This window comes from Sminthopsis crassicaudata, chromosome 3, assembly GCF_048593235.1.
Source record: "Sminthopsis crassicaudata isolate SCR6 chromosome 3, ASM4859323v1, whole genome shotgun sequence".
Taxonomy (NCBI): domain Eukaryota; kingdom Metazoa; phylum Chordata; class Mammalia; order Dasyuromorphia; family Dasyuridae; genus Sminthopsis; species Sminthopsis crassicaudata.
In genome coordinates this window covers 597805954-597833768 of record NC_133619.1, presented here as the reverse complement: position 1 = coordinate 597833768, position 27815 = coordinate 597805954, and the positions used below count along the sequence as shown (strand labels likewise).

Below are 27815 nucleotides of genomic sequence, written 5' to 3'. Positions count from 1 at the left end.
CTTTCAGTGACTTAGCTGCTATCCAAATCATTTAATCGAGATTTCTCTCCTTCCATCCTTCAGTTTCAGAGGCCCCCTTCCTTTCTAACAAAGTGCTCAAAGTTTTCTAAGAGTTCTTCCTGATACCAACAATACAGATAGGTAATACAAGGGGTCCTACCAACATACCTCTTACACAACAAAAGGCAAAATTTTGCTCACAACCCGTCATTCCTTATAGATCACGGCTTCCTCTTATTCTGAGCCCCACTCACCTCCAGATGGTTTCCCTAAATCACAGCACCTGATTGCTTCTGATGTAAGAGGAGGTTATGCCTCACTCAGAACCATACTTGGTGTCATTAAATTTTCTTTGTCCACCATATAAACTAGGCCATTTCCGGTCTGCTTTCCACCCCACAAGTCTCAGAAATGGCTTTGCTTTATAGGGTATGAACTGAAGGGAGGGCTGAAGGCTTGAGATCCAATTCATTTGGTAATTCAATTTTCAGATTTAAGCTCATTTCAATATTACTTAAAATAATATTCAAAAGCTGGCAGCAATCAAACTGATACTCCATCTTATTGGTGTTCTCCACTGAATGAGGACAAAAATAATTGTCTTGTCCAGTCATTTTCCAGTACCATTAATACAATGTATTTGGATCAATTATTGCATGGGGATAAAAACAAGACGGAAAAGAATAGATATCAGGGAGACTCTTCCTCCACCCTCTACATACTTTCAATGTTTAGCGAAGCCCATAGACTCGTCTCAGAATGTTTTCAGATGTGTAAAATAAAATGAATAAAATTACAAAGAAAAGCAATCACGAGTTATCAAAATGTTTGAAAAGTTTCAAAGGTTAAGAACACCTGTGTGGCAAGCAATGGCCTGAAGGCCTGTGGTACACCTTATTTACAACACAACTTGACACAGCCAACACATAACTGTGTTGCATTATCATTAGAAAAAAGCCAGAGGCAGGAACAAGAATTATTTAAAGACCTTTATTAACAGGTGCTTGCAGTTTGTGGATTTTTGAAAAAATCAGGTGTACTTTTATACAAATTAAAAATGAGGTTCTTAAAAATCTCAACTTGACCAGATATGAAACAATTTAAAAACCTTTAAAGGTGTATTGAGAAAACCAGGCTTTTTAAAAAACATGTTTGTCATTCCCAAAAAGAGACTTCTTTAGGTAAAAATAATAAAAACCCCATGCTGCATAGATAATGCAGAGAGTTCTAGTTATCTGGTCAACAGCAAAAAGCAAGCACTTAGGTCTTCCGTTCCAAATCTTTTGTTCATTTCTTATTATTGCTGGAATTTCATATTCTTTCTTCTTGTATGATGACTAAACTAGAAAAGAAGAAACAAATGTCAGATTATGAAAGATCTTTGAGTGAGAACATTAATTGATACATTAAATATATATATATATATATATATATATCCCATTTCCCAGTCCAATACCACCCAAGACAATCTAGTTACAGGTCATTTCTTTTGCTCCGTAATATTTTCCCTGCTAGCAAGCTATTCTTTTCAGAATAGCCTCAGGGAGTAAATTCATGATAAAAATGGAGGCCAGAGCACCTTTCCCCACTAGATCAAATTGTCTCATTTCCCCATTTATAATTGGGAAGACAAAAAAAAAAAAAAAAAAAAGCAGCAAAATCCCTTTAAAACAATGTTACAGTCAAGGGTCACACAGGTCACTATTTGGCCGACATTATAATCAAATCCATGGAAAAGCAACAAAACAATGGAATTCCATGTCTAAGGTACTTAATAAATTGCACACTCATTTTTAACTTCTTTAAAGTCCTGTCTTGCTGTCTAAATTAGCCCCTGGGTCTCCCATTAGTATACACAATGATATTTATTTAAAAAGGAAATTACTTAAATTTCATTATCTCATCAGCCTTACAAGTAGAATAGGTAGGGCAAGTAAGACCCATGTGGACTTTTGCCTACCACCTAAGACCTTGCATATATTTTTTCTTAAGCTTTTAGGCAACACACAAATTCTTAAAAATTATCATCTAACACTACTGAGGGAAATCTACATAGAAGACTACCTGACCAGACCTCAGAATGGAGCCCAACTCAATTTGCAAAGCTGCTCTTTGCTATGTTCAGATTCGCAGAAGCAAAGTAATTACCCGGATGATGGTAGAGATGGTAAGCCGGCATTTACTCAGCCCCGCCCTGCTCAGCCTCGGGAGCGGACGTATTCTCAGCTGGTGGTTCGGCTGCTTTTGTCTCTTTGCCATCTTGTGGTTTAGGGTTCTCTGGGCGTCTGCGTCGGTAATTGAAGTTACGGCGGTACCGACGTTGAGGTGGCTGCTGACCCTGGGTCTCATCTCCTTGGTTCTCTTTGTCTTCTTCGTTACCTTCCTCTCTAGGCTGTCTTTGACGAGGAGGGCCCCTGAAATCAAGTTAGTAGCATTTGGTAGGATTCAACTAATTTAGTTCAAACTGTCCCAAGTGAGTTGAATAAGTATAATTGATCTGGAGGAAAGTTGATAGAACCAGTATTTTAGGTTCAATTCTTTTGTTGTTTTGTATAGCCAATTGAGAACTTACACTTCAATTTTCCACTACCTTCTGCTGATTTCTCAGTAAGATTAAAATACTTTCACTATGCCTACAGTATTTCTTTTGGGGGGAAGTAAAAAAAAAAAAATCCTACTTTCCCCAAACTGTGACTTGCATGGAACTGCTTTTAGTTATGGCAATATGGCAAGTTCCTCTCCTTTAATTTCAGGAAGAAAAGTTAGCTTTAATCTAAAAGATTAGAATAGTTGTATCTGGCTAACTCTATTACAACAGAGATGGTATGGATAGAAAACACAGATGAACACTGCTGTCAGACTTAGAGAAATGGTAACCCTAATTCAATTCCATCTCCTAAAAACAATCGCTAGCTACACTGCACAAAAGGCTGAATTTAATTTAACTAGATAAAGTCATATAATATATTGGAAGATCAGAGGGGGATGGTGGTGAATGAATCAAGCATACTTCTCTTTGGAATTTGTATGTAAAAAAGGCAAAAATCATAAAGACAGAGAAAGGTCAAGACTTAAAAATAATACTACTAACAGTGAATACATATGCTATGGAAACATCAAGTAAAAGAAACCTCTCAATGTATTAATGCTGGGTCCAATCAGATTTATACCTTTGACAGTCACCAAAAAATTTCATCAATATCATTTCATCATCTTTTTTAGTTACATTTTGAAGGTTAGTCCGAAAGTATAAAGTGCCATTTTCCAGTCAGAGATACTACCAAACTTTTCTGCCCTTCACATAAATCTGACACTTGAGTTCTGAACTTTTACTCTGCTTTTTAAAACACATTTTCCCCTGTAACAGTGATGACTCCACTAGATGGGGAAAAAAAAGGTGTATGAATCCTCTAACCACGTCCCAGGTGTGAAAGTCTCCAATATGAATTTCATACAGACTGGGGAGATAAGCAGAAAAAAGCAGGAAAGGGAAGTAAAATCCTCAAGGAGTTTCATGAACTCTTTAGATATTACAGTTTTGTGTTTATAACCAGAAGAATTTGGCTAGTTAATAACCCTATACTTAAGAGGATCCTTTCACATTCTTTCAAATCCCTAAACTTTCTTCTCTAAACCCTCATCACATTCAATTTCATTTGTTTCATCTGACCTCTTGCTAACAATTCTAACCCTCTTTTCTGATTATAAGCAGCTTCATTCCTCTACCAATCCACATAATTTAGTTTATTCATATTTCAAGTCTCAGCATTTTACTGGGCTCTACCCTATTCAATAGTTAACAATGAATAATCTGCTTTTCACAGCATTACTGATGGCACTCTTCACTGAAACAATATCTCAATTGCTTTCTTTCCCAAAGATTTTTATTAGTCTTTTGAACTGACAAAAGGATTCAATAGCGAAGAGCAGACCAAACCTTAAAACAATATCACTAGTCACATTCAGGAATCCCTTATCTCTTCCATTTTTACAAAATTAACTGTACTCAACATTTTCCAACTTAGACATTTCTATTTGGTCATTGTCCTTAAAGTTCCAGCTAATTTTCACTTTTCTCCTGATCCATCATTGATTTTACAAAGACATTGCTTAATCTTCTAACTCATGAGCCATGATTTGTGTAGCAGGGCTCTATGAAACACAGCTTACTTTCTCAAATTTACTTCAGTTTTTATCCAAAGGTTAAATATGACAATAATGCCTTTTCCAAAACTATCATTCATCGTTAATGGAAACATTTTCAGAAGAGTATCCTAAAGTCTACCCTGGCAAGCATATTCCACAAAAGGCACAACCAACTTTATTGGTGAGGTCAAGAGAGAAAAGATACAGGCCATCTAGAGAGTTTACATAGAACAAGAGGCACCTCCCTCTTCCCTTGAGTATGTCCCAAGTCTAGAAGGGATTGATTCTTCTCTTACAGGCAAAAACAGCTATATGCTAATAGCTATACAATTTCAAGGCAAATACATTTGGCAAATTACAGTTTGCCAACACTCACCCAAGTCTTTTACTAAATAAATATGAAAAATTCATTTGTTCACTATCAAATCAAGCTATTATAATTCAGGGGAAAGTATACCATAATTACATTGTAGAACTATAAATTCATGTAGTACATTCCTCATTTTATGGAGGAAACAAGTTTAGAATTTAAATCACTTGCAGTAACATAGGTAATGATATTCAAAAACAAGAACACGTATCTCCAACTTCCAGTTAATGGTTCATTTTCCTGCTTTTTTCAAGTTTACGAAGCAAAACTTCAAGTTGACTCTGAAGTCCTTTTGTGAGCCTTATTTTCTTACCCCCAAGCAGTGAGGACTAAAAATAGAAAGGAATATATTCAAGTGAGTTTTTATCATACCAAGTGTTAAAGTTTAAGTGAAAAAACCACTTTGAGAATATTACAGCAGGGATTTAGCCATCAAACAATAAATCAAAGTGCTCTTTCAGCTTTAGGATTCTATCTGGTGACCAAAAAGTTACCTTGCTACAGGAAAGACTGAGAAATAGTCAAACTATAGTGATATTAAGGTAGAGTAGGATGTAAAGAGTATTAATTTCCAGTTTTGCTTACTATTATTCAAGACTACATAGAACAAGAGACTTTATCTACAAAATGTTCTCTCAAAGAGTATATCTGATCACATAACTCTCCCTATTCAATCTATTTCAGTAGCTTCCTATTATTTCTGGGATAAAACAAACTTTTGTTTCATTTTTAAAGCTCTGTGCTTCTTTACCTTCTTCTCTATCTCGAACATAATATTCTCAGCTTCATACCTGTGCACTGCTCCCCTCCCATACCCCCTTGCTTGGCATTCAATTTCAGTTTCACTTCACAGAACCCCTTATTTCTTTCCAAGACTCAAACTAGGCCCTCCTTTCTACTTTAACTTTCTTGAGCCCAACTACTAATTTTCTCCTTCCTACGTTATCAAGTACATATTCATTGTATATTTAAGTCTTCCAGATATAAATAACATTTTTTTTTGAGAGCAAATTGGGTTTTTGGGTTTGTTTGTTTTTTTGTTTTTGGTCTCAAGTCTTAAGACATTGAATAAATGCTTGTTGATTAAATCACTGCCCTAACAAGTCCTCCAATAGTCAAAATTTTTATATGGTCTGTAGTAATGTATTTTTAAAAATTAAGGCTAACTCACAAGGAAACAAACAAAACCGGCCAATAGGAACAGAAGGTGATGGGAAGGAAAGATGAATAGGTAAGGCAAATTCAAATGATAGAAGGGCCTTTAAGGTCAGGATGAGGAAAAGGGGCTTAGAAACAAGGAAATACACAAATTAAAGGCAAGAGTTTCTAGATCCTAACTGCCTGGCAAAACTTATCTGCTTGTTGATAGAAAATACATGACAATATAAACAAGGAAAAGTCCTTTGAACTGTGAACTAAAAGTTGAGAGTATGCAACAATAATCTCTTAAAAATCCCTTTGAATTTTCAGATGGCCCAAAAGAAATTCTCTTCAGGTATTAACACTATCTGAAAAGCAGGCTTAATTAAAGTATGATCTTGAGACAATCACATATATATCACCTTGCCAAAAAAAATCAAAATTTTTAGGACAGAAAACATTACCCACTTCCCTTTACCACTTTGAATAGAGGAAGGGGAACAAAGAAAAAAAAAATATTTTTCTTCATTGATACTTCCAACATTCATGGCACCCTAATAATATTATAAAGCCCAGAATAAGTTGTTTCCCACAGACCAAGAAGATGTGTCCTATATCTAGCAAAAGCAGTTTTCTAGGAGAAACCAGGATTCATCTTCAAGTCTGGGCCTCTTGGCCCCTCCCATATTAACATACTAATAAATTTTGTTTCTTCAGGGGCTCATCTACATAGTATAGATATTCACATTTTTCCTTACCTTAATGATTGGCTCATAAAGAATGATTCATCTGATCAAGCCAGGAAGGATTTGACAATCACCATGGAGTCTGGGACTTCAACTTCAGAAAGCCTATCCCTTACCTTCCCCAAGGCTTCTGAGGAGCTACCTTAGACACCAAAAAGATGTTAGCTTTCCTGTGTACATCTCAGCTTTCCACTGTAGTCCTGACTGCAAAAACCACCAGGGAACAGCTGTGACAGGGGGATCTTTTTCATACATCTGCTGGGACTTATAGATTGATAATTTCTCTGAGAAAAGTCAGTATAGAGCAATTTCTGTGACATCTGGGATCACACTTGGGCTATAGAAACAAGGAGATACCCACTTTGAATTAATTTGGGTTCTTGTTGGGAATGTCAACAAAGGGAAATTGCTTTGTCCAGGGGTTTTATTTCTATATCAAGGGTAATGGAGGGAAAAAAATAGTATGAAAAGGCTGTTCGAATCATTTGATGCCCTCCATCCCAAGGTAAATAAAGTACTGACCTCTACTTGTTTTCTCAGGGGTTAAGTTCTAAATGAAAATTTAGTAGGTTTAACTCAAGGAAAGTACTTGTGTTAAAGGACATTTTCTTATTTCAACTAAGCAGCACAGTGGATAAGAGTACAGAGTCTGAAGTCAGCAAGACCCGAATTTAAATGCAGTGTCAATCACTATCTGTATAACTCTGGATTTAAGGCACTTAGTCGATGTCTGCCTTGGTTTCCTCAACTGTAAAATAAGGTTAACAGCAGCACATATCTCACAGGGAATTGTGAGGATTGAGATGTTTACAAAGTGCCTGACATATAGCATACACTATTTTCTTTCCCTTTTTCTTAAATCCAAATTGAGCAGTCCAAGGACAGTATGGAACAAAAGACAAGCCATAGATTCAAGTTCTCCAAAGGATTAAATGGGTCAATGGCATTGTAATAAGCTTAGTGTAGCCACTACAGATATATATACAAAAAACAAACCTGAATTTTAATTGTCTTAACTGTTATTGCCCCTTGATTTTGCCAGAGCTTCTGACAAGTAGTAGCAAGCTTTTTAAAAAAAACTCTTTGAATTTTCCTTGGAACAAAGAGTGATTAGCATTTAGACTCTTTAAAAGGTCATCTAGCTTCAGAGCCTTCATATTAGAGATGAGGAAAATGAGACCTTCCACTTAAGTGCTCTATTTAAGGTACACATGTAGAAGCAATCCCAGGACTGAACCAGTCTTGTAACTCCAACCCCATGTCCTCTTTCCAGCGCACCATTCTGAGGAAAGGTCAAAATGTCAAGGGAGAAAAGAAAATGAAGGGCTTATTTCAGGGGTCAGGTTATTGTACAACTAAGAGTATACTCATTGCCTCATCAACAGCTTAAAAAAAAAATTATATATAGACACGAGTATCATTTCTCAAGAGAATAATCTGGCTTTTTTTTTTTTAAACCACTAAGGCTGAATTAACCACTATTACCCTGGGGAAGATAGAGAATTGCTTTTAAGCACTCAGTAAAATAATGCAAAAGATTTAATACTACTCCATTAATATAAATGTCCAACTTTATTAATCCTAACATCTTCACAGAAATACATAATTACTAGAAATTGTTTTTCTTTTTACTGGGTTCATGCTTTAATATTTTAAAGGAAATTCCAATACAAACAAGATTAGTACCGCCCCCCTTTGGCACACCCAATTTCTGGTATAACTGACAATTACCTGGGGACACTGAAAGGACAAGGAAGTATCTAGGATGATACAAGTTATCCTTTAGTTCCAGATAAAAAGTCCTATTTTCTGTAATAGAAAGCTTTTCCTATTATCTATTAATTAATTCTAGCCCCTTGCCTCTTGTTAGTTTTATTTAATTATCCTACATATAGTTTCTTTGTATTGTAATTGGCACATTGAGAAGCTTACAAATCTATCGGGAGAAACAAACACCAACCACTCCCCCCCAAAAACAAGGAAACAAAAAAATAAAAAATAACCCTCTGATTGGCATATAATAGGCTACTTAATAAAGTTTTGACCAATAGTCAAGAATGTGCCAAGAAAAGAACTTGAAACCAGACCATACTAACTGTAAGATTACCCACCTTTGTGAGGTTATTTTAATATAACCTGCCACCCCAGATAGAGTGATGCAAACAGTAACATGGGCAGAGAATACTGACAGTGTAATCCAACAGGAAGAAGGGTAGAAGTAGTAAGAAAGTTGGCTATAGTGATTTGAGATTCTCAAGGTGTATTTCTAGAAAACAGAGACACACAAGCTGGACTTTAGCAGTTCTCAATACTACTGCATATACACTAAGGGTGCAGATGGCAGAGAATTTTAAGAATTGTTGCTTTTGGGAAGAAAGGTAGGGGTAGAAGGAGCAGGAAAGGAGTGGTGAGAGTATAGGAACAGACAGAGTGGAGTCTAAGACCTGGGCCTGTGATTTCATCAGTGAATGAGTTTTAGGTGAAGAAATTTTACTACAGCTGATAGGCCTCAGGCAGGTGGCCCAGAGGTGGGATCTCCCAAGCTCCAGGGGTAGCTCTTTTTGTACTAGGTCTGCTACTCTACTTCTACAATTAATTAATTAACATTCAATAAACACAAATATATTGACATCAAGTATATACTAGTGTTTCACTATCCCAACAAAGAATAAGCTGTTCTATACAAGTGAATTCTCTGGATTACCAATTCAGACTCATCCATTATGAAGCTCCCATCATTGAATGTGCTACAAGACAATGCTGCTCTCAGTGAGGCTCCCATAATAAATTGACCTAGAGTTTAATGTGTATTTAAATTGCATTTTTAATGCAAGTTTGTTTCTTCTCCTGCTGACAAGATATACCACATAGTTAAATTTCCCTGCAACCTCCCCTTCCAAATGCTGTTTGGTAGTGTTCTAAACAGAGACATCTATTCTGTTTATCAGAGGCCTTTTGCTTCCAGAGCCCTTTATATACATTTTGTATATGAGATTAGGTATTGTCAGTTCATTTGAATTAAGAACTTATGGAAAACCCAAGCAAAATACTTTTATCAATGGTTACGGTTAAACTTCAGGTACCACCAGCCCAAAGCCAAGATCCATAAAGAACAAAAACTTGGTCAAGAAGAGAACTGTTGACAGAACTTCAGGGCTGGTACTAATAATCAAATCATCTTTGAGGGAAGCCTTTGCTTGATTAATCCATTCAAATTTTATTGTAGGTTTTGCGAAAGCAGAACTACATATTATAAGGTACCTGACACACAAGGGTACATCAACTGCAATTCTTACTGGGTTCTCTGAAAGTTTAGGCATTGATACAAAAAATTCTGGCGTTTACACCAGCTAGATAGATGGTCATGGTAAGGTTGTAATCCCAATACTACCTAAAATTGTGCAGTGCAAAAGAGAACTTACCTTTCCAGAAAAGAGCCCATCTGCACCTGCAAATACTGCATGGACACAATGCTCTTGGGTCCCTTGTTGTCAAAGAACCATCACCTCCACTGTTTCAAGCAGTCTACCTCTACCCTAGGTAATTGAGCTCAACACACATTAAGAGTCTGCTATGTGAAAGATGCTGAAGATACAAAGATAGACTGTTTCAAAGTTTCTTGGAAATAGAGACTAAAGGAATGAAGAATAACTGCTTATAAAGAGTGGAAAATTTCAGAGAACCCTAGGAAAAGGCTTGGGTTAACATAGCACCAAAAACAAAAAAAAGGAAAACCTTTCCCCTCGTCCTATATATATATATAGTGAACCTTAAAAGCCACAAGTCATCTAGAACTACATTTTAAAAACCAATGCTTTATAGTAACCCATAAGAAATCAGAATAACAACAAATACTGAAATGAACTAATTTGTAACCTAGTCTCAGTAACAAGGGTTTATAATCCATCTTCCTCAATCCTGGACTGACTCTACTAGTCTTCCCTGCTAATAACTGTTTTATCACCTCCAAATTCCTACTGAAAAGGACTATCAGTAGCTAGCTATCCCAAGAATTCTAACAAATTAGGTTGTGTCAAACTTGTCTTTAACAAACTCCGAGTGGGCTTTATATGTACACATACACCCTTCCCCCCCAAATGCAGATACCACCCCTATATCTCCCTGTTGATTCTTCACATCAAGCTACAACTCATTTATGTCCACTCTCTTTAAAAATCTCTTAATTTGCCACCCAAGCTGTTATATTTAACATTTCTATTCTCTCCCTCTCTCAATGAAGTAATGTAAATCTACAAGGTTCGCCCTTTCCCAACAACTATACCTATTACCCTTAACTAGTCTCAAGTACAGAAATCTTACCATTTTTTCAATTTCCATTTTGTTTTAAATCAATGTAAAAAAGCAAAATACAGGCTACCTTAGATGTTAACTGAGAAGTAAATTACATCTGCTCATTAACTAATACAAGCCAAAGGTAAAAGAAGCATTTAAGTCAACTTTTACTTTGCTATCTTGACCCAAGGAAAATATATTAGTTGTGAAATAACCAAAAAGGAGGATTAATTTCCACCCAGACAGATTTAGAAAGTCTTAATATAGCAAATGCCTAGTAAGTGTGACCTGACATATACTTGGGGCAGCATTTTAATACAGAAGACATATCAATTTAGAGCATACCTGCGGAATCGTGGTCTATAACCCCGATACATATTCTGTCTCACTGGTCTACCTTGTTCTCCTGCACCCTGGTTGTCAGCACCCTGAGGGGGGAGGAAAAAAAAACTTATGAGATCTACTAAAATTAGATCACTTCCAAAAAGTCAAACCACCTTAGTTCACTTAACAGAAAGTTTCACTATAAATCTGACCTCTAAAGCCAGCAGGTAATATTTACATATCACTTTAAAATTTCTAGTATTATACATACACTGTCACATGTGAAGCTTAGCATTACTCTAGGAGATAGACCTTATTATCATTCCCCATTTTATAAAAAAAATAAACTAAGGCAGGTGTTAAGTGACTCATCCAAAACTACTCTATTCACTATTGCTAACCTTTAACGCATTATAGGTAATGAATATACTAATTACAGTAAACTATTAACTAGTCCCATCTTCTTAGAATTTAGTTCCCTTAACTCAATCTCAAGAAGGAAAACTATATATTTACATTTTTTTAAAGAAAAGAATCAACATACAAGACAGGCATAAGAATTGTTAGATCCTATCCCATAACATTACCTCCATTACTTCTCCCTGCACAGGAGGGTTGGAATACTGTGGTCGACGCCCATAGGGTCTCCGCATGTAGTAAGGTGGGAAGCGCCGCCTGCGGTAGGGACGGCGTTGCTGGGGCTGGCCTTCTGGAGCACTCTCTGATCCCTCGTTCTTTTCCCCACTCTCACTATTCTGGTAATTCTGCTGGTAGTTCCGTGGAGGACCCCTACGACGTGGATAACGTCTGTAATGGTTACGGTCGGCTGCATATTTACTGCCTTGCACTGGAACACCACCAGGGCCTGTAACATTAGCTGCCTCCGCACCCTACAAAAGCCATTACAAGTTGATAGTGACACTCAAAGGAAATCAGACACACTCGTATTCACAAAATTCACAATTAAAAAACAAACAAACAAAAAAAAAAAAGGTTTGCTGTGGCCAGGGGGTGCATACACACACCACGTGACTGAAATGTATCAGTTCATCACGGCTCTGAAGAGATTGCACACTAACTGCAGCCAGCACACAATAGGGAAGCTATAAAGCTTGATGAACCTGTAATTTGTGGTCATCTGACCCATCTACATTAGAGTCACCATCAAAACTCATTATTTCTGGACTGAAGTCAAACCTTTACACAGAAAACATCCTCACCTTTTCTCCTTCAACAACATCAAACTCCACAGTCTCTCCATCTCCTACACTGCGAAGGTACTTCCTGGGGTTATTCTTCTTTATGGCAGTCTAGTAATATCACATTCCAAAATTAGATTAACAGGGGTGAATAATGTGCTTTTTCATTTAAAATGTACCAGAGTTAATTATTATGTTGAATATACTTGGATATACATTTGACCTAAAGACCAATTGAAATGAAACCAGAAGTTCATTAAATTTAGGAAGGTAGGGACCACAAAAGATCTATATCCACAGCCTATACTCAAATGCCATCATCTTATACATGTTTTTACCCCCTAATTTACCCAGTGCTTACTTTTTTTTTTTTAAACCAGAGTTGTGACTTTTATTATGTAATGAGTTCCTGGTGAGGAAGGAAGAACTTCCTTCTACAAAGTAGGGTAAACACTTTGTCTGCATTAATCTTAGAGAGTGGCCTGGAGCACTGAGGGGTTAAGTGACTTGCTAAAGATCACACAGCCAGTACAGTGTCAGAGACAGGACTTGAACCAGGGCTTCCTGGCTCCAATACCAGTTCTCTATCCACTATGCCATGCTGCCTCTCAATTTTCCTACTAATTTGTATCAAAAATAGTATTCAAAAGAAACATTTTCTTAAATAAGCACCTTTGTGTTTGCTGCCTACAAATTAATTATACAATGATTGTTAAGGAAATTAAGTTCTGCTCTTATCTCCCCATATCTGTTCCTCACCAGTGGAAGCTAGCTCTGCTCAGGGTTGGTTTAGATGACAGGCAGATTTGGTTTATCTACTTATAAACTGTTCCTTCACCGAGCTATCACAAACATCAGTTGAAATCTCCCTATTCCTGTGCTTTGGGGGGCTCTGCAGAGAATGCTCCTGATATCCCTGGCATTAGTAGATCCCTCTTCTCATTATTTAATACCGCCCAGGCAACTTGTTTATTTCTTTCCCTGAATTTCCCTTAGAACATTTCATTCTGTTGGTTAGCATAATCAATAAATGTGCAACTCAAACCCACTTTTTTCTTTTTTGCTGAGACAACTGGGGTTAAGTGACTTGCCCAGGGTCACACAGCTAGGAAGTGTTAAGTGTATGAGACCACATTTGAACTCAGGTCCTCCTGACTTCAGGGCTGGTGCTCTCTCCACTGCACCACCTAGCTGCCCCATCAAACCAATCTTAAGAAGCATTCCTAACACCTCATTCCAGAATAACAAACAGGAGGACTGTGAATGAGGATTCAATTTCTTGGGCTCCAAAACTGGGTAAACACTAAGGAGCTAGATCACAGTGAAGAGAAGGAAAGAAAACCAATACATGTACCCCATGAAATGAGTGGTTTGTCACCCAAGTCTAACCACTATCTAGAATCTTGAAAGGCAAATTTCCATGCTCATCTTGGACTCTCACTCCCCATATGATTACTAAAATTTAGGCTTCATAAAAGAATTGAGCCAATACTTATAGGCTAAAATAGTGAACAGTACCATGAAAAGGGCGGGGAACCCCAGATAACAAGTGAATCAGTACAACTGAATATTATGACAGCTAAATGGAATCAAAACTCAAAACAATGTGTCATCTAAACCATCCCTTGAGTTTTCAACCTGTCGGATATAACTAACTCTACATTACCTGAAGCTATGAGAGATTGAAAATTGTATGGACACAAATAATACCAAGCCCTTATTTTGGTCAACAGTCCCAAGCTCTTACTCAAAAACAAACCAGTTTTTACTCTGTCCTTTCTAATTTGCATATTTTAATGAAGAGGTTAATGATTGGTGAAATAAGGACTACAGATAGGAGGGGGGAATATATCAAGGAAATCAGATAATTAACCAAGATAGGCTATATTAAAAAAAAAAAAAAAAAAAGACTGCTTACAAGCTATAAATGAGTTTTTTCTAAAATGAATCAAACCCTCAATTTTTACAGTCAACTTGACTGTGGCCATGTACAGGAGCAATAGTATGAATTTTGACATTTGGTTTTGGATATATTTTTGTACTTACATTTGGTCATGGGCACACCTGATGCTTTGAGAATTCATATCCTATCATTCTGTGAAGATACTTCTGGAAGTGTTGGAAATTAACCTTGTTTCCTCCCCATCCTGTCCCCTTCCTCCCAAATCCATACTAAATATATAAATCCCTATTTCTTATTACTACAAAGCAGCAAATTAAACAAAACTTGTCTATTCCTTTTCTAAGCCCACGAGCCCTTTTGGCTCATATTTCCCTGGGGTTGGGAAGGAGAAGAGAAATAAATTATTAAGTATTTTGGTTTTTGCTAGGTTATAGGCTATAAACAAAAGAGTAAGATTTTAATTTCATTTAAGCAGAGTAGGTGATATAAAGATCAACAATAAAGATTGTTGGGCTCTAAGCTGCAAAATCCATTGTAATTCCATTGCCTGTCAGTGTGTACATGCAAAACACAAATCTAGTCTTTCAAGACTTATTTATACATGTGGCTGTAACCCTCAGGAAAAGCCTTAGGAAGCCTCAAGTCCAACAGCAAACTACAACTACTGCATTATGCTTTAGTTTGAGATGCTTGCTCTACTCCAAAACTAGTTCTAAAAACATCTAAAAATGTGAGTAAAAGTTCAGCAGACTTACACTTTTTGCAATTTTTCTTTCTTAAATTTTCCTATCTAACCTGAAAGTTACTTAAACTATTATCCATCTCACCATTCCTTTTCTACTTTACTTACCTTCAGGTGACCAAAATTTCTTAATTTTCTAACTTATTACTCCCAACAATTACATAGCCTCCAATTCATGAACTCTTTAGAAAGCTTTAAAAGGGTTGTTGCCATACCTAATTCAATACTAACTTGAAAAGACAATTTGTCTAGCAATTCCATTTTAAAGTGCACTGAATCTATCTAAGATTTCAAACACTAAAAAAAACCACACTTGACTCTGGAATATTGCCCTATTTCTTCCAAGTCCCCATCTTTAGTTTATACTAGAAAATGATGTCTCTTACCACAGAGATTGTTCTAATGGTATTTTGAATGAAAAATGAATGAATGAGGAAGCATTTATTAAGCATTTACTATGTGCCAAGCACTGTGCTAAGCGCTGGGGATACAAATACAAAAGCAAAGACAAAGCATGCTTCAAAATACCCATGTATTTATACCAAATACATTACTGTAACTTCAGAAAACAAGGAAGCAGGAGTCAGTTTGGAGGTTATTTACCAATCCAGGATTTCAGGTTATAGCACTTCAGTCAGAAGTGTAGATGTCTGCACAATCACTCACCTGGTGTACAAATACATCTTCCTTGGTGTCATTCCTGTAAGACAAAATCAAGTTTGAGGAGTCAGAAATGCATCATAAGAGAAGCTGGATTTTGGAGCCACTTGCAACTTCTCCCAGAGACAAGTGTCAATAGTCAACATCAAGAATACTGCCTTACTTCTTCTAAGTCTACATCTTTAGTTTAGACTGGAATATTATCTCTTACTGCAGATTGTTCTGATGGTATTTTGAATGAAAAAAGAAGCATTCATTAAGCACTTACTATGTGCTAAGTACTAGGGGTTATAAACAGAAAAGCAGAGATAAAGCATGCTTTAAAATACCTAGGCACTTCTGACAGAAACTATAACACATGAGGAAGAGACATTTGGATTAATTGAAGATATAAAAGGAAAACTATTTGAATCTCATCACCTTTGGTGAAACAGTCAACTGAAGTGTAGATATTGGTTGCCTACTCTGACTTGATAAATTAGTGAGGGGAAATTTTTTTTTTCCTATTAAAGCATCTTTATAAATAGTATACAAAACAGGAATAGGAATTACCAATTTTACAGATGAAGAAACCAAGCAATGTAAGTGAATATAAGTACTAAATAAAGTAGAATCCAATTCTCTTTATTTCCAACTTACTGTTCTTCACAATGCCACTATGCCTTTTCTTTCTTTTTTGCTAAGGCAATTGGGGTTAAGTGACTTGCCCAGGGTCACACAGTTAAGTGTTAAGTGTTTGAAGCCACACTTGAACTCAGGTCCTCCTGACTTCAGGGCTAGTGCTCTGTGCCACCTGGCTGCCCCGCCACTATGCCTTTTCAATGAAAGCATACTATTTAAATTGTTCCAACACTGATGCCAAAAGCTATGTCAAGTTGGATGACCATTCAGGTCAAGCATGATAAATGCGCTCAAGATAAAGAACAAAGCTGTCTTCTCCAAGTTAAGAGTTGAGCCAGCTACTGCTGACAAGTTAAGGGACTTACTCAGGGTTATAAAGCTGCCTATATTTCCAGAAAGAAGAGAGGGAAGTGTGTTGAAAAAGTCACATTGACCTGCAAGGCCAGTTCTTTTATCTACTATATCACACTGCCTTATGTTGTCATGTCAATTCTTTTGGGGATATAAACTAAACTATCTAGTTTGCAGAGATCCCTTACATTCTTGTTTTTAAAACAAACCAAACCAAAAGACAAATTTCTCACAGTTGGAGTAACATGGCTGGAGAAGGCAAAAAAAAAAAAAAAAGCAATTATTCCAACTTTGTTACTAATTTGCTTTGAATTTGGTCATGCTCAACTCAAGGAATTTTCACACTAGAGAGTTAAGGGTTTTATGCTAGACCAGAAAACATCATGTTTCTCTCTCTTTTTTCCCCCCTTTTCTTTTTCTGAGGCTGGGGTTAAGTAAGTGACTTGCCCAGGATCACACAGCTAGGGAAGTGTTAAGTGTCAGACTAGATTTGAACCCAGGTCCTCCTGACTTCAGGGCTGGTGTTCTATCCACTGCGCCACCTAGCTGCCCCAAAGTGTGTAACCAATGGTAGCACTTGATAGAACATTGGGCTTGGAATGTTTTATCTTCCAGAGTTCAAATCTGGCTTCTGACACTTCCTAGCTATGTGATCTTAAGCAAGTCACTGAGCTAAGAGTTTGGTACACGAACTTTTCATTATTAATAATGTACTTTGACCAGCTATCAATCTTATGTACCCAGCAGTACTCAACTGGGCAAATTCTAGACAAGTTAAAATTTAGTTTCAAAAGCAGAAATGAAAAAAAAAAAAAAAGAAAGAAAGAAAAACACATTCATTTAACACTTGTCCTGTAACATCTTGGCACCCAATTATAATTGTTCATCTCCCTAGCTAAAATATTTCTGTCAATGGCATCAATTTCATTATCTCCTTTCAATCCTTATTTTCTTCAGATTTATCTTCTCTATCATCACAACCACCACCCTAATCTGGTTGCTCCATGGACCTTCCCTCTGGATTTCGATTATAATATTTTAATCTGACCAATTTCTACTAAACCTCTCCTCTGATCCTAAACATTTGTCTTCTGAACTGATCTCCTTTGATCTCATTAAGTTTTAAATATTTTCCAGTCAGGAAGTAAAAACTAGTTTTCTACTCAAGGTACTCCTCTTCTACTGCTTTGCCCCAGATTGGGTAATTAGATAGAATAAATGAAATACTAATTACCAACTCTCTAGGTTCAAGCAAACCTGTCTACTCATGACTCTCTCAATAATACATTCTGCCCCTTTTGACTTCAGCAGCAATCTAAGCTGCTCCGTGAATCTCTAACCACCACAGAATATTCTACTTCACAACCTCCTTAGCATGAAGATCTAGTACCAAAACTAATCAACATCTCTGATCACCTCAGCTGGGTGATGGTATAATATATAAATCAGGAGTTGGTTATATTCTTAATGTACATATATAGAAAAGGATACAAATATTTCACTAACTATAATTCTAAAGTGTAAAGGACTTTTAACTTAGCCAGAATCATGACTGGGGAAATTTTTTGTCAGGAGATCACCATCTATCTGGATGCCAAAACTCAACTTTAACTACATCATCTCTAGATAGCTCTGTTGATTATTTTTTAAAAAAAGGTTGAGAGGAGGGACTTATGAAATGGGATAATGATACAAAGAATTTTGCCACTCAATTTTAAAGTAATTGTTCATGTTCCTAGTCGCCTAAAGATTTAATACACACAATACCTTATAATATTCAAAATGAGTAATGTCTTTCCTATAAATCAGACTATCCATGATTAACTTTATAATAAATTTCAAAAACACTTCATCAAGATTATTTCATTTTTAGAGACTCCAAAAATTTAACATTTTGTATTTTTTTAAAAATCACTTGCATTCTGACAGACTTCCCAAAATACATTCCCTCAAAACAAAGCAAAACTGCCTCTAAAAACTGCCACCTTAAATTTACTTTCATGTCACAAATAGCCTCTCATTACTACTTGCACCATCATTCATTCTTCCAATCTTTTCCTACCCTCCATACTCCATTTTGAATGGTGGCATCTAAAGGAACATATTACATTTGAGGACAAAGACACAGAACCAGTTGAGACCAACTTGCCCAAGTAACTAAAATGGCCTGAAGAAGTTATATGATTTCTTTGCATCAATCTCTCAGCTGCTATTGAAGCTTTTCAAGTCACAAAAGTTTGTAAATGAAAATTCTTTATGCAGCTCTAGCACTTAAAAGCTATCAATAGCAGGAAAAGTTGCCACCATAGTAGACGGATCTACAATTGTTAAGTGTGTGGTTTTCTCAATCACTTGTTTTCAACTCTGGTGCCTAGATGACATTTTACCAGCTCTCACAGTTCCTCTTCAAAGAAACAATGGTAGTACTATTCATTCCTATTTCTAACTTTTTTCAAAAGGCTTATAAACTAGACTAGAAACCCAGTTATGCTTTTGACTGCCACTATTAATAAACCATATGTTTCAATTCAACTCCCTGGAGTTAATTGCTTATCAGAATGAGAGGTTTTGACTAACATTCCCTCCACCCCCAAGGTCTCAGTTCTAACAGTCTGTTCTCAGAAAGGCAAGAGTATTACTAACAATGAATGTGCCAGCCTTGTGGTAAAAGCTTTTCAAAAATTTTCTTTGATGTTGGGAGGTACATACTGTTATGATCCCCATTTTACAGCTAACAACATTAAGACAAAAATACTTGCTAATTAAAGAAAAATGAGCTAGTCACAATGACAAAACCAACAAGAAAAATTTGAATCACCTGAATGAAATATCAAAAACATGCAAAATCTACATAATTTAAGACTTAGATCTTTATCTTAAGCTGATGAGATAGTAAGCAGGCTCAGAGATCACAAAAATAACAAGCCTTAAGAGATAGGTCTCAAATACAGTAGTACTCCTACTGTTGTACAAAGCCAAAAAATGGCAGAACTGTTGGGTAAAACAAAGGCAAGCCTCCAGATGCTTAGTAAAGCCATTTTCCCACTATGCTTTGCTTTTAATACCTCTCTCTCACTGAATTCTATCTCCCTATTTCCACCTGTCAATAACAGTTTTGTGTTTTAAAAAATAATCCCAAGAGTTAAAGGCAGGGGAGGACAGGGAACCTTTCCATATGGCTTTCTATCAATTTATCAACTCAATATTCTAGCCTTGATTTCCTCCTAGTCCCACCAGAGGTACAACCTTCTCCCATTCATTATTAAAGCATACTCTGGAGGTTCCTTATATATAGGATGATTTTAAAAGATTTACTTACTCAACCAGATTGTTTTATAGTCTGCTTATGAATTTACATATTTTTTCCCTTATTTCAGTGTTAGGATTGTGTTAGATTTTTAAAATTATGGCCATATATTAAGTTTCCATTATGTTTTCTCATTCTTCCCTATTATTACTAAGTAGGATGAGCACAGAATATCATGATATAATGTGGAAATCACTCCCTCTTACTACTCCAGGCTCTAAAAAGTATAGCCATCTATCATCTTCACACGTATTCAATATAAGCCTATTTAGTTCATTATCTTTTGACACATGGGGAAAAGATGCTAACACTAATTAGCTAGAGAAACTAAGAATACCTTATAAATTTTAAGGAAAGTAGGAAGGAGTTAACGTCTTTCAAAGAGCACAGCTGAAACAGCTGTCTGGTGATCTAAGAATGTAGGTTCCTTAAGATGTAATCATGCATATTTTCTGATACTGCACAATACTACCTCCAATATCCAGGCCTTGTGAAACAAATAAACAAATAAAAGCATCTGAATTGATACAAAAGCACAAAGATATCTGGCTAAAAAATCCTCTGCTAACTGACATGAGAAGTAATTCATATAGCACCCACACACACTAGGTAAACCTTACAATATTCCTTAGACACAGAACAAAGAGGATCTTCAAAGAGATATAAGCCAAAATCATCATGATGAAGATCACAAAGCTTTGAAAGTATACCTAACTTCTATAATCCTCTTTAGATGCCACCCAACCACAGAACACATCTACCCAACCCTCAGCAGGATTGGACAAACCAGGACTAGAGAGCGAAACAAATCATAGCTAGGTACAGATCCACAGAAAAATCCATTAATGAAAACCATATCCAATACTAAAAAAAAAAAAAAAAAACTTTAATAAATGACTGTCCATTGTTAAGGCTAATTTCCTGATCTCTACACTCCAATTCCATTACCAGTTTCACAAATAACAAATTATGTTCCCACAGATGTCCTAGAATGTTGTACATACATCTCATGACTTAATATACTAAGAACATTTACTGAAGCAAACCATATTAATGTTCCCAATGAGTCATCTTATTTTCACTTCTGGAAGAAACACTTTACCATTATTAATCTCAGTTCAATTAATTCTACACTATGTAGCACAATACACTGCAGAAACAATCTAACCTACTGAAATTAACCTGATTTTTTTCATTTAAAAAACAAAAACAAAAAAACTCATCTAGCCTATATTTGGGATACAATTTTCTTCCCTGACAATTTGATTTCAGTCCTGCAAGATAGCCAACAAGGCAGCCCTATAGAAAAAAATGTTGGGTCTAGTAGGGGGAGGAAGACCCAAGTTCCAAATTTAACCTCCGATATTTAACTGGCTATGTGACTGGGCAGGTTAACTACTGGAGTGGAAAGTATGTTCAGTGAGGATTAGCACCTTTGGTGTCCACCCGATTCATCCAACTCTTACCTGTGGCTCTAAGGAAGCTGCAGCACACTCAGCAGCTATACCCCAGTAAACCATCTCAGTCAACAAGCTAAATGAGGGTGAGGAAGGTGAGGAGGAATGGGCCTTAAGGCCACCGGTGAGTTAGGAGTTGTCTACTCACATCATGAAGACTTCCTTGGAGGAATGGGAACAGACAACTTGCAATGCTTAAGAGCTTGGTCAGATGTTATTAAGATGTATCCTAGGCTATAGCAAGTTGTCTTTTGACTTTCTGTCCTACCAATGGACTTTTGATGACTAAGAATGAGTCTGACAGGTTTTGTCATTTAAATCCAATTCAGTGATGATGTCACAAGTGATGTCAAGTTCAAGACATTACCTGGGACATCATTAGTCCTTTTCAAAAATAAAGAACATAACCTTTTGTTGACCTGTTTTAGTGGTAAAATAGGAATGATAGTACCTACCTTTCAGCATTGAGGATCAAATGAGATTATTTGCAAAATGTTTAGCATAGTGTCAGTGTTATGTGTTATTACTCTTACTCACCTTGTCTTGCCTTTCTATCACCTACATCACTATTCAGCAACTACAAATAGGGCTCAGAAGTATATCTTGTTTCTTCTTTCTGAGATAGCCACATAGATCCATGTAGCACTCTAGTACTATCAGGATAAGCTAATCCAAGCCCAACAATGATTAATTACTAGAATCATACAAACTAAGTGGCTTACTTAGCAGGTGCAGCAATAGATGGGAGCCAAGAGATCCTCAGAAAAGTTGGTTAACTTCTTTTTTCTGGGGATGCAGAGGCTAAAAATAATCCTCTAATTCAAAGAGATAGACACTTACATTGCACATGAATCTTATGAAAGATCCATCCTCATTCTGACAGGGCTCTTAATAGAACCAAATGAAATGTGAAAATATGTTGTAAAATTAAAACGTTCTCTTAACGTTAAAAAAATTTACAAGTGAACAAACTGAGGCTCAGTCCAAAGTTCTACTACAACACAAACTTTTCATCAGGATGCCAGATTGGGGAACACATTGGTCACCAGGACAGAGATGGAGACAGTGATCATTCTCCCTGCCACTCCAATACAGTAATTGTAAATTAAATCTTGGTAAACAAATTTGGGAACTCAGCAGATCCATACCTATGCATAGTTGAAGGTATGCCAAAATATGTCAAATGCCAATTAAGTCACATCCAACTCAATGCCATCTTCTAAGAATCTACTAGAGTGACATTTATTTAAGTCATTTTTGTGATCATAGTCACAAGCTAGTGAATGAAAGAGTTAAGCATCTTCAGAGGTTTGACTCTGTCACACTGTTTTTGATCACAAGTTTACTATTTTGAATCTAGTTTAGATTTTGTTACTTGAAAGCTCAAAGCTCTTATAATGGAACCTGGCAACTTTTAGTTAATAAAAGTTTTATGAATATTTTGTCCCATGATGAAATAAAATTCCAAGTGAGAAACAAGCTGCATAATGCCAGTTTAGAGTTTGAGCCAATGGACTTGATATTAGGACACTTACCAGTTGTGTGAGAATACAGTCACTTTGCACTTCTGATCCTCATTTGTAAAAAGAGGAAGTTTTATTATTCCTCACCCTCACAAAATCAGGAAGCACAAATGAGAACTTTGTTGTCAACCTTACTATCATCTGGGCTGAGTTTTAGTGAGCCCAGATTTTTAGAAACATAAATTTAGTGTATAAGTATCTATATTATCTCAAGATTGTAGTACTGAGAAAAATAATGTCCTCATCCTAAAGAGCTAAGGCTTAGAGAATAGAAATGATTTAGTACACAGCTAAATATAAAATGAAATTATACTGGAATGCAGAACTTAACTACCATCTCAGTGTTATTAAATATTTTGTGAATGAGCTTGTGAAACTCAGTACTATTTTAATTTCTAAAAACAAAAGTTTCAAACCCTAATTTGGACACACTTTCCAAATTAACAACTTGATTACAGTACCTAAAAATAATAAAGCACTAATGGGTGGGGAAGCCAAATTAAGGCATTAGTAACAGAGGTATAACTAATTCAAATGAAAGGATCAAGAGAATTTACATTTGGTTTTCAAATTCAATGAAAGTTTCCTCCTTTAGCATCTATCTAGTCTGGAGCCAACCAGAGTGAAACAGAAGATAACTGAAGTAAAAATCAATTGCAGGCTAGGGAAGTGATTTTCAAAATAAGCCATCAAAGTTGGTTTCATTCCTTTTTATTTAGAAAAAGGCTTACTTCTTATTTGAGAGATGAATTACTATTTTACAAAGTTCTTCTGTAATGGAAAATAACGAGATGAAAAGTGACACAGGTTTGGTTTTTTCCCCAAAGCTATCAGGGTTGTAACTTGCTCAGGGTCATATACCTAGTAACATCTGAGGCCCTATTTGAATTCAGGTCCTCCTGACTCAAGGTTTAGTGCTTTATCCACTTTATTACCTAACTGCCACAATGCCATAGGATATTTTTTTTAAAAAAAACTTATTGGAAGCAGTTAAATGGACAAATCCCTAACCTCCTTCCCCACCTCCTAAAAAACCTTTGGGACAAAAATAAAGGCAGAGAAAGAATACCCTAATTAAATCACCAAAAGGATAAGGAAGGAAGAAAAAACTAACATGTAAAAATATGCCAGTGGATATCATTGGCACATTTTGAGGAATCTTGTTCCCAATAATGGAAAAAAGCACCAGATACATTAATTCTGCAACCACTGATAAAAGTGTAACCAAGTGGTGATCTATATCTAGCACAATGCTTCAAGAGGGTAAGAAATATGATCATGCTAAAAACAGGAAGGTACTAATAATCAACAGGAAAGATTCAGAAGAAGCCCCTAAAACTCCAATCTCAAATGTTTACATCACACTGCCTTTTGGATCCAATTTTATTTGGAAATGTTAAAATCCATATAACAAGATCTGCAAAACAACTAAGTTAAAATCTCAAATCATTCTGGAAGGCCAGTAGCAAGAAAATATAAAGTTAAATAACACACTTGCTATGAGTATAAAACTAATTTATAAAATTAACCCTAAGGGATAAGCTAGTTCCAAAAGAAAAATGTTATAAATGGACTCAGTCAAGCTGTAGCAACCTTATGTAGGGCCATCTGTAATTATGGTACATTCTAGCTTTCAGAGCTAAATTTTAGAGAATAAAAGCTAAGTTAGGCACCCAAAATAACGATCAGAACAAAAAACTTGTCTCAGGTATATTACCTGAGGTTTGTGGTTAATTGAATTGTTCCTTTTCTAGCTTATCACACTGATGGCATTTTCCCCTGGAATTTATCAAACTATTTCCCAGAGACTACATTATATGTCTTTGACGATATAGTTTAATGTGTCTCAATTTCTCTTTTAATACATCCTTGCTTTGAGGGCAAAAGGAGGGATCTGGGAAGCATGGATTTACCCTTTAGTATTTCATACAGATTAGTTATCTCCTATCAATAATCAGTTTAAAATGAGCTAAGACCCCATTGGCTTCATGGCTATTTTATTAGCCTTGGCAGCTATGCTGAAAATGTTTCCATCGCTAATAGAAACCTATAAAAGATAAAAGTGACTGAATAAGAAACCCTCAACAAGGGGGGATTACAGGATTTTAGGACTAGAGGCCATTTTAGAAATCAAATCCAACCCCATCATTTTACACATAAAGGTCTAAAACACAGAAGCTGGCATTTGAATCCAACCCTTCTCTATTAATATCTGCCCCCATTGTCAGAAAAATCGCAAGGGAGATATCCTATACTAAAAGCAATTAAAAAGACAAGTCAATAAATAACATTTATATAGTGCTTATTATATAGCAGGTAATGTAGTGTAAGGGCTTTACAATGATCTCAGATAACCTTCATATAATCACCTTAGGAGTAAATGCTAATATCCCCATTTATAGATAAGGAAACTGAGGCCAACTGGCTTCATTTAAGTGACAATCAGGGTCATACAGTTAGTTATTAAGTATCTGAGGTCAGATTTTAACTCTGCCTTCCTGACTCCAGGTCTGATACTATCTCCAAATAAATCAATTTCTACATTTTTGTATAGCAAGTAGACAGTACTACACCTTAGACCAAAATTCTGACATCTCTCCTAACTCCCCCAAGCTGTAAAAATCAGAAAAGCCCTACTGAAGATAACAAAAGTCTTGGTAGTCTTGTCAATAATGGATATTTTGACATTTTCATTAGCAATTTCACGCTACCGCTACCGCTTGTTCTAGATAAGAGATGGAACAAGAGCTGCTGTTACAGGGAAAAAAACTGTAAAAGCAAAAAAAAAAAAAGAAAAAAAACTTTAAAGACACATTAACATTACATTTGGATATCAATATGAATTATACCCAGATTATGCAGACAGACAGCAGAATCCTGTTTTCCCTATATTACTGTATCACAAACTAAAGATTTAGCCTTCCCAGAAAGGGTAACTGGGTGTATTGTTACCCAGGTCCCTAAATACCATTCCTCACAAGGTTTATTGGGAGGGTGGCTTGGGGGAGCATCATGTTTTTATATGTTTATTTAAATTAAAAACAATGGAGCCTCCTTTAGAAAGATTCTTCAGGATGTGCTGAGTGGGATTTTTATTGTGCAGATTATTTTTTTACTTGCTGCAATAAAATATATGCCTCTCTTAATGTGCCAACTCTCTTCAAATGAGAGCTCATGTAACTGCTATTGACTCTCCACTAATTGCAAAACATTGTAAGACTGTAACAGTCAGCATTAAGATTAAAACTTAGTTACAAAACAATAAAAGAGAAAGCCTATTCAATTATCTTTAGTGCCAAGCGCATGCTACAGCAGACAGCGGCTCTCTCAGTCACCCTTCAGATAATCTTGCTCCAAAGTGACCATTTTCGCCAATTTCACTCACAGCAGAACGTGTCAGGCGTGGAAAGCATGGGCCAGGACACATGCAAGGGGGCAGGGCAGGGCGGAGGCTGCTCTAGCTCATTCTCTCACCTGTTGATGAAACCATAGCCGTTTCTTACATTGAACCATTTTACTGTTCCCAAAACCTTCGTTGCTGGGAGAAAAAAAAGGGGGAGGGGAGAAATCGAAGGTTACAAAAATAAATGGCTTGCCGAAACCCCGCCGAGGCTGGAGCCACCCGTCCCCCCGACCCACTACCCTCCCCGCAGGTTTCAGGAGTGCCCGGAGTGGGAGCGGAGGGGGGGGCGCATGCTGCCCACCAAGGAGAACACCACCAGCCAGGGGCTTGGGGCAAGGCGACGACCTCGGCGCGGGCGAGGAAAGGGAGACTCCCTGGCCGCCGCCGGGAAGGCCGCAGGATCCAGAGGAGCACGTGAGGGGAAGGCGCGCGGCGGCCCCCGCCCGGCCTGCGGAGGCTGGCGGCGGGAGGGGCGGGCACCGCGCCCTCTGTCTACACGCGGAAGGGAGGGGGCGCGTGCAGGAAGGGGAGGGGACCCACACAACGGCGCTCGCACGCTCGCTCGTGGGGCGCGTGGCCGCCCGGGAGGGCCCGAGTCCGGGAAACCGTTACACACGCGGCGGGCAGCGCGCGAGGGGAGGGAGACAGGAGGGCGGGGGTGGGCGCGCGGCAGCGGCGGCGCGCGGGGGTCCTTAAGGGGCGCGGAAGGCGGCGCGCGGGCCCGCCGCCCTGGGCACGAGGACACTCGGCCGGCGCGCGCAGGGGGGAGGGAGAAAAAAGGGGAGGAGAGGGCGGCGGCGGCAGCGCGCGGAATCCATGCCGCGCGCCGCACCCCCCTCGGCTAACGGTCCCCCCGCCACCCCACCGGTCCCGGCTCGGCCTGGCCCAGCCCCTGCCCCTCACCGATGACCTTCTTGTCCCCGCCGGCGGGCGCCGCCGATGTGAGGCCGCCGGGACCGCCGCTCCCTCCGCCGCTGCCGGTGATGCCGGGCTTGGTATCGGCGGTGCTGAGGGCGGGGGCGGCGGGGGGGGCGGCGGGCGGCTGCTGGGTCTCGGCCTCGCTGCTCATTGTTGCGGTGATGGTGACTGGGGCCTGCTGCGGCAGCGGCGGCTCCTCCCGGGGTGTGATGGTGACTAGGCCGGCGGCGGCGGTGGGGCTGCTCTCAGGGCTCTCTGGGGTCCGCTCTCCGCTCCCGCTACCGATCGAACTAGCGAGAATGGCGGGACGGGCGGGATAAGCCCTCCGAGCGACCCGCCTTACCCTCCGTTCATTGGCTCAAAATGCCATCAATCCGCCGCCTGACCAGAAGTGCTAGCTCTCATTGGCTGGGGGCGCATCACTCCCCCGCTCTCATTGGCTCTTGGGAGAGTAATTTGTCCGACCTACTAGCAATTCCAGCCTCCGCCGCCGCCACCGAGACCGGAACTAGAACTAGAGTGAAGCCACAGCTGAACCATAGAGTACCCAAAAGGGAAGGCAGAGGGAACGTGACTAGAAGCTCGCTGTAATTCGAACTCGCCCCGTTTCCGAGTGTTTGGGTCGGCGAGCTAGGGAAAGGTTGGTTCACTGGGCCGTAATAACGCAGTCAGGATCGACTCGGGCAGAGGGTTGCCTTGGGTTCACGCCCCA

The 27815-nt window shown here is 38.1% G+C and overlaps 1 protein-coding gene across 4 annotated transcripts; it reads right to left on the bottom strand.

Moving 5' to 3' along the window:
* Window positions 1-976: 976 nt before the first annotated feature.
* Window positions 977-27815, bottom strand: YBX1 (Y-box binding protein 1). 4 transcript variants are annotated; one of them, XM_074307730.1, is made up of 8 exons: window positions 27089-27815; window positions 26257-26320; window positions 15530-15563; window positions 12240-12329; window positions 11607-11909; window positions 11041-11123; window positions 2149-2414; window positions 977-1342 (listed from the first exon to the last, which is right to left on the bottom strand). In XM_074307730.1, exons 1-7 carry the CDS (start codon window positions 27252-27254, stop codon window positions 2180-2182), a joined length of 975 nt encoding a protein of 324 aa, XP_074163831.1. In that variant the 5' UTR covers window positions 27255-27815; the 3' UTR covers window positions 977-1342; window positions 2149-2179. The 4 variants fall into 4 exon arrangements, with proteins under 4 accessions (XP_074163831.1, XP_074163832.1, XP_074163833.1 ...); XM_074307731.1 differs by having other exon boundaries at window positions 977-1337; window positions 27089-27802; XM_074307732.1 differs by lacking the exon at window positions 12240-12329 and having other exon boundaries at window positions 27089-27802.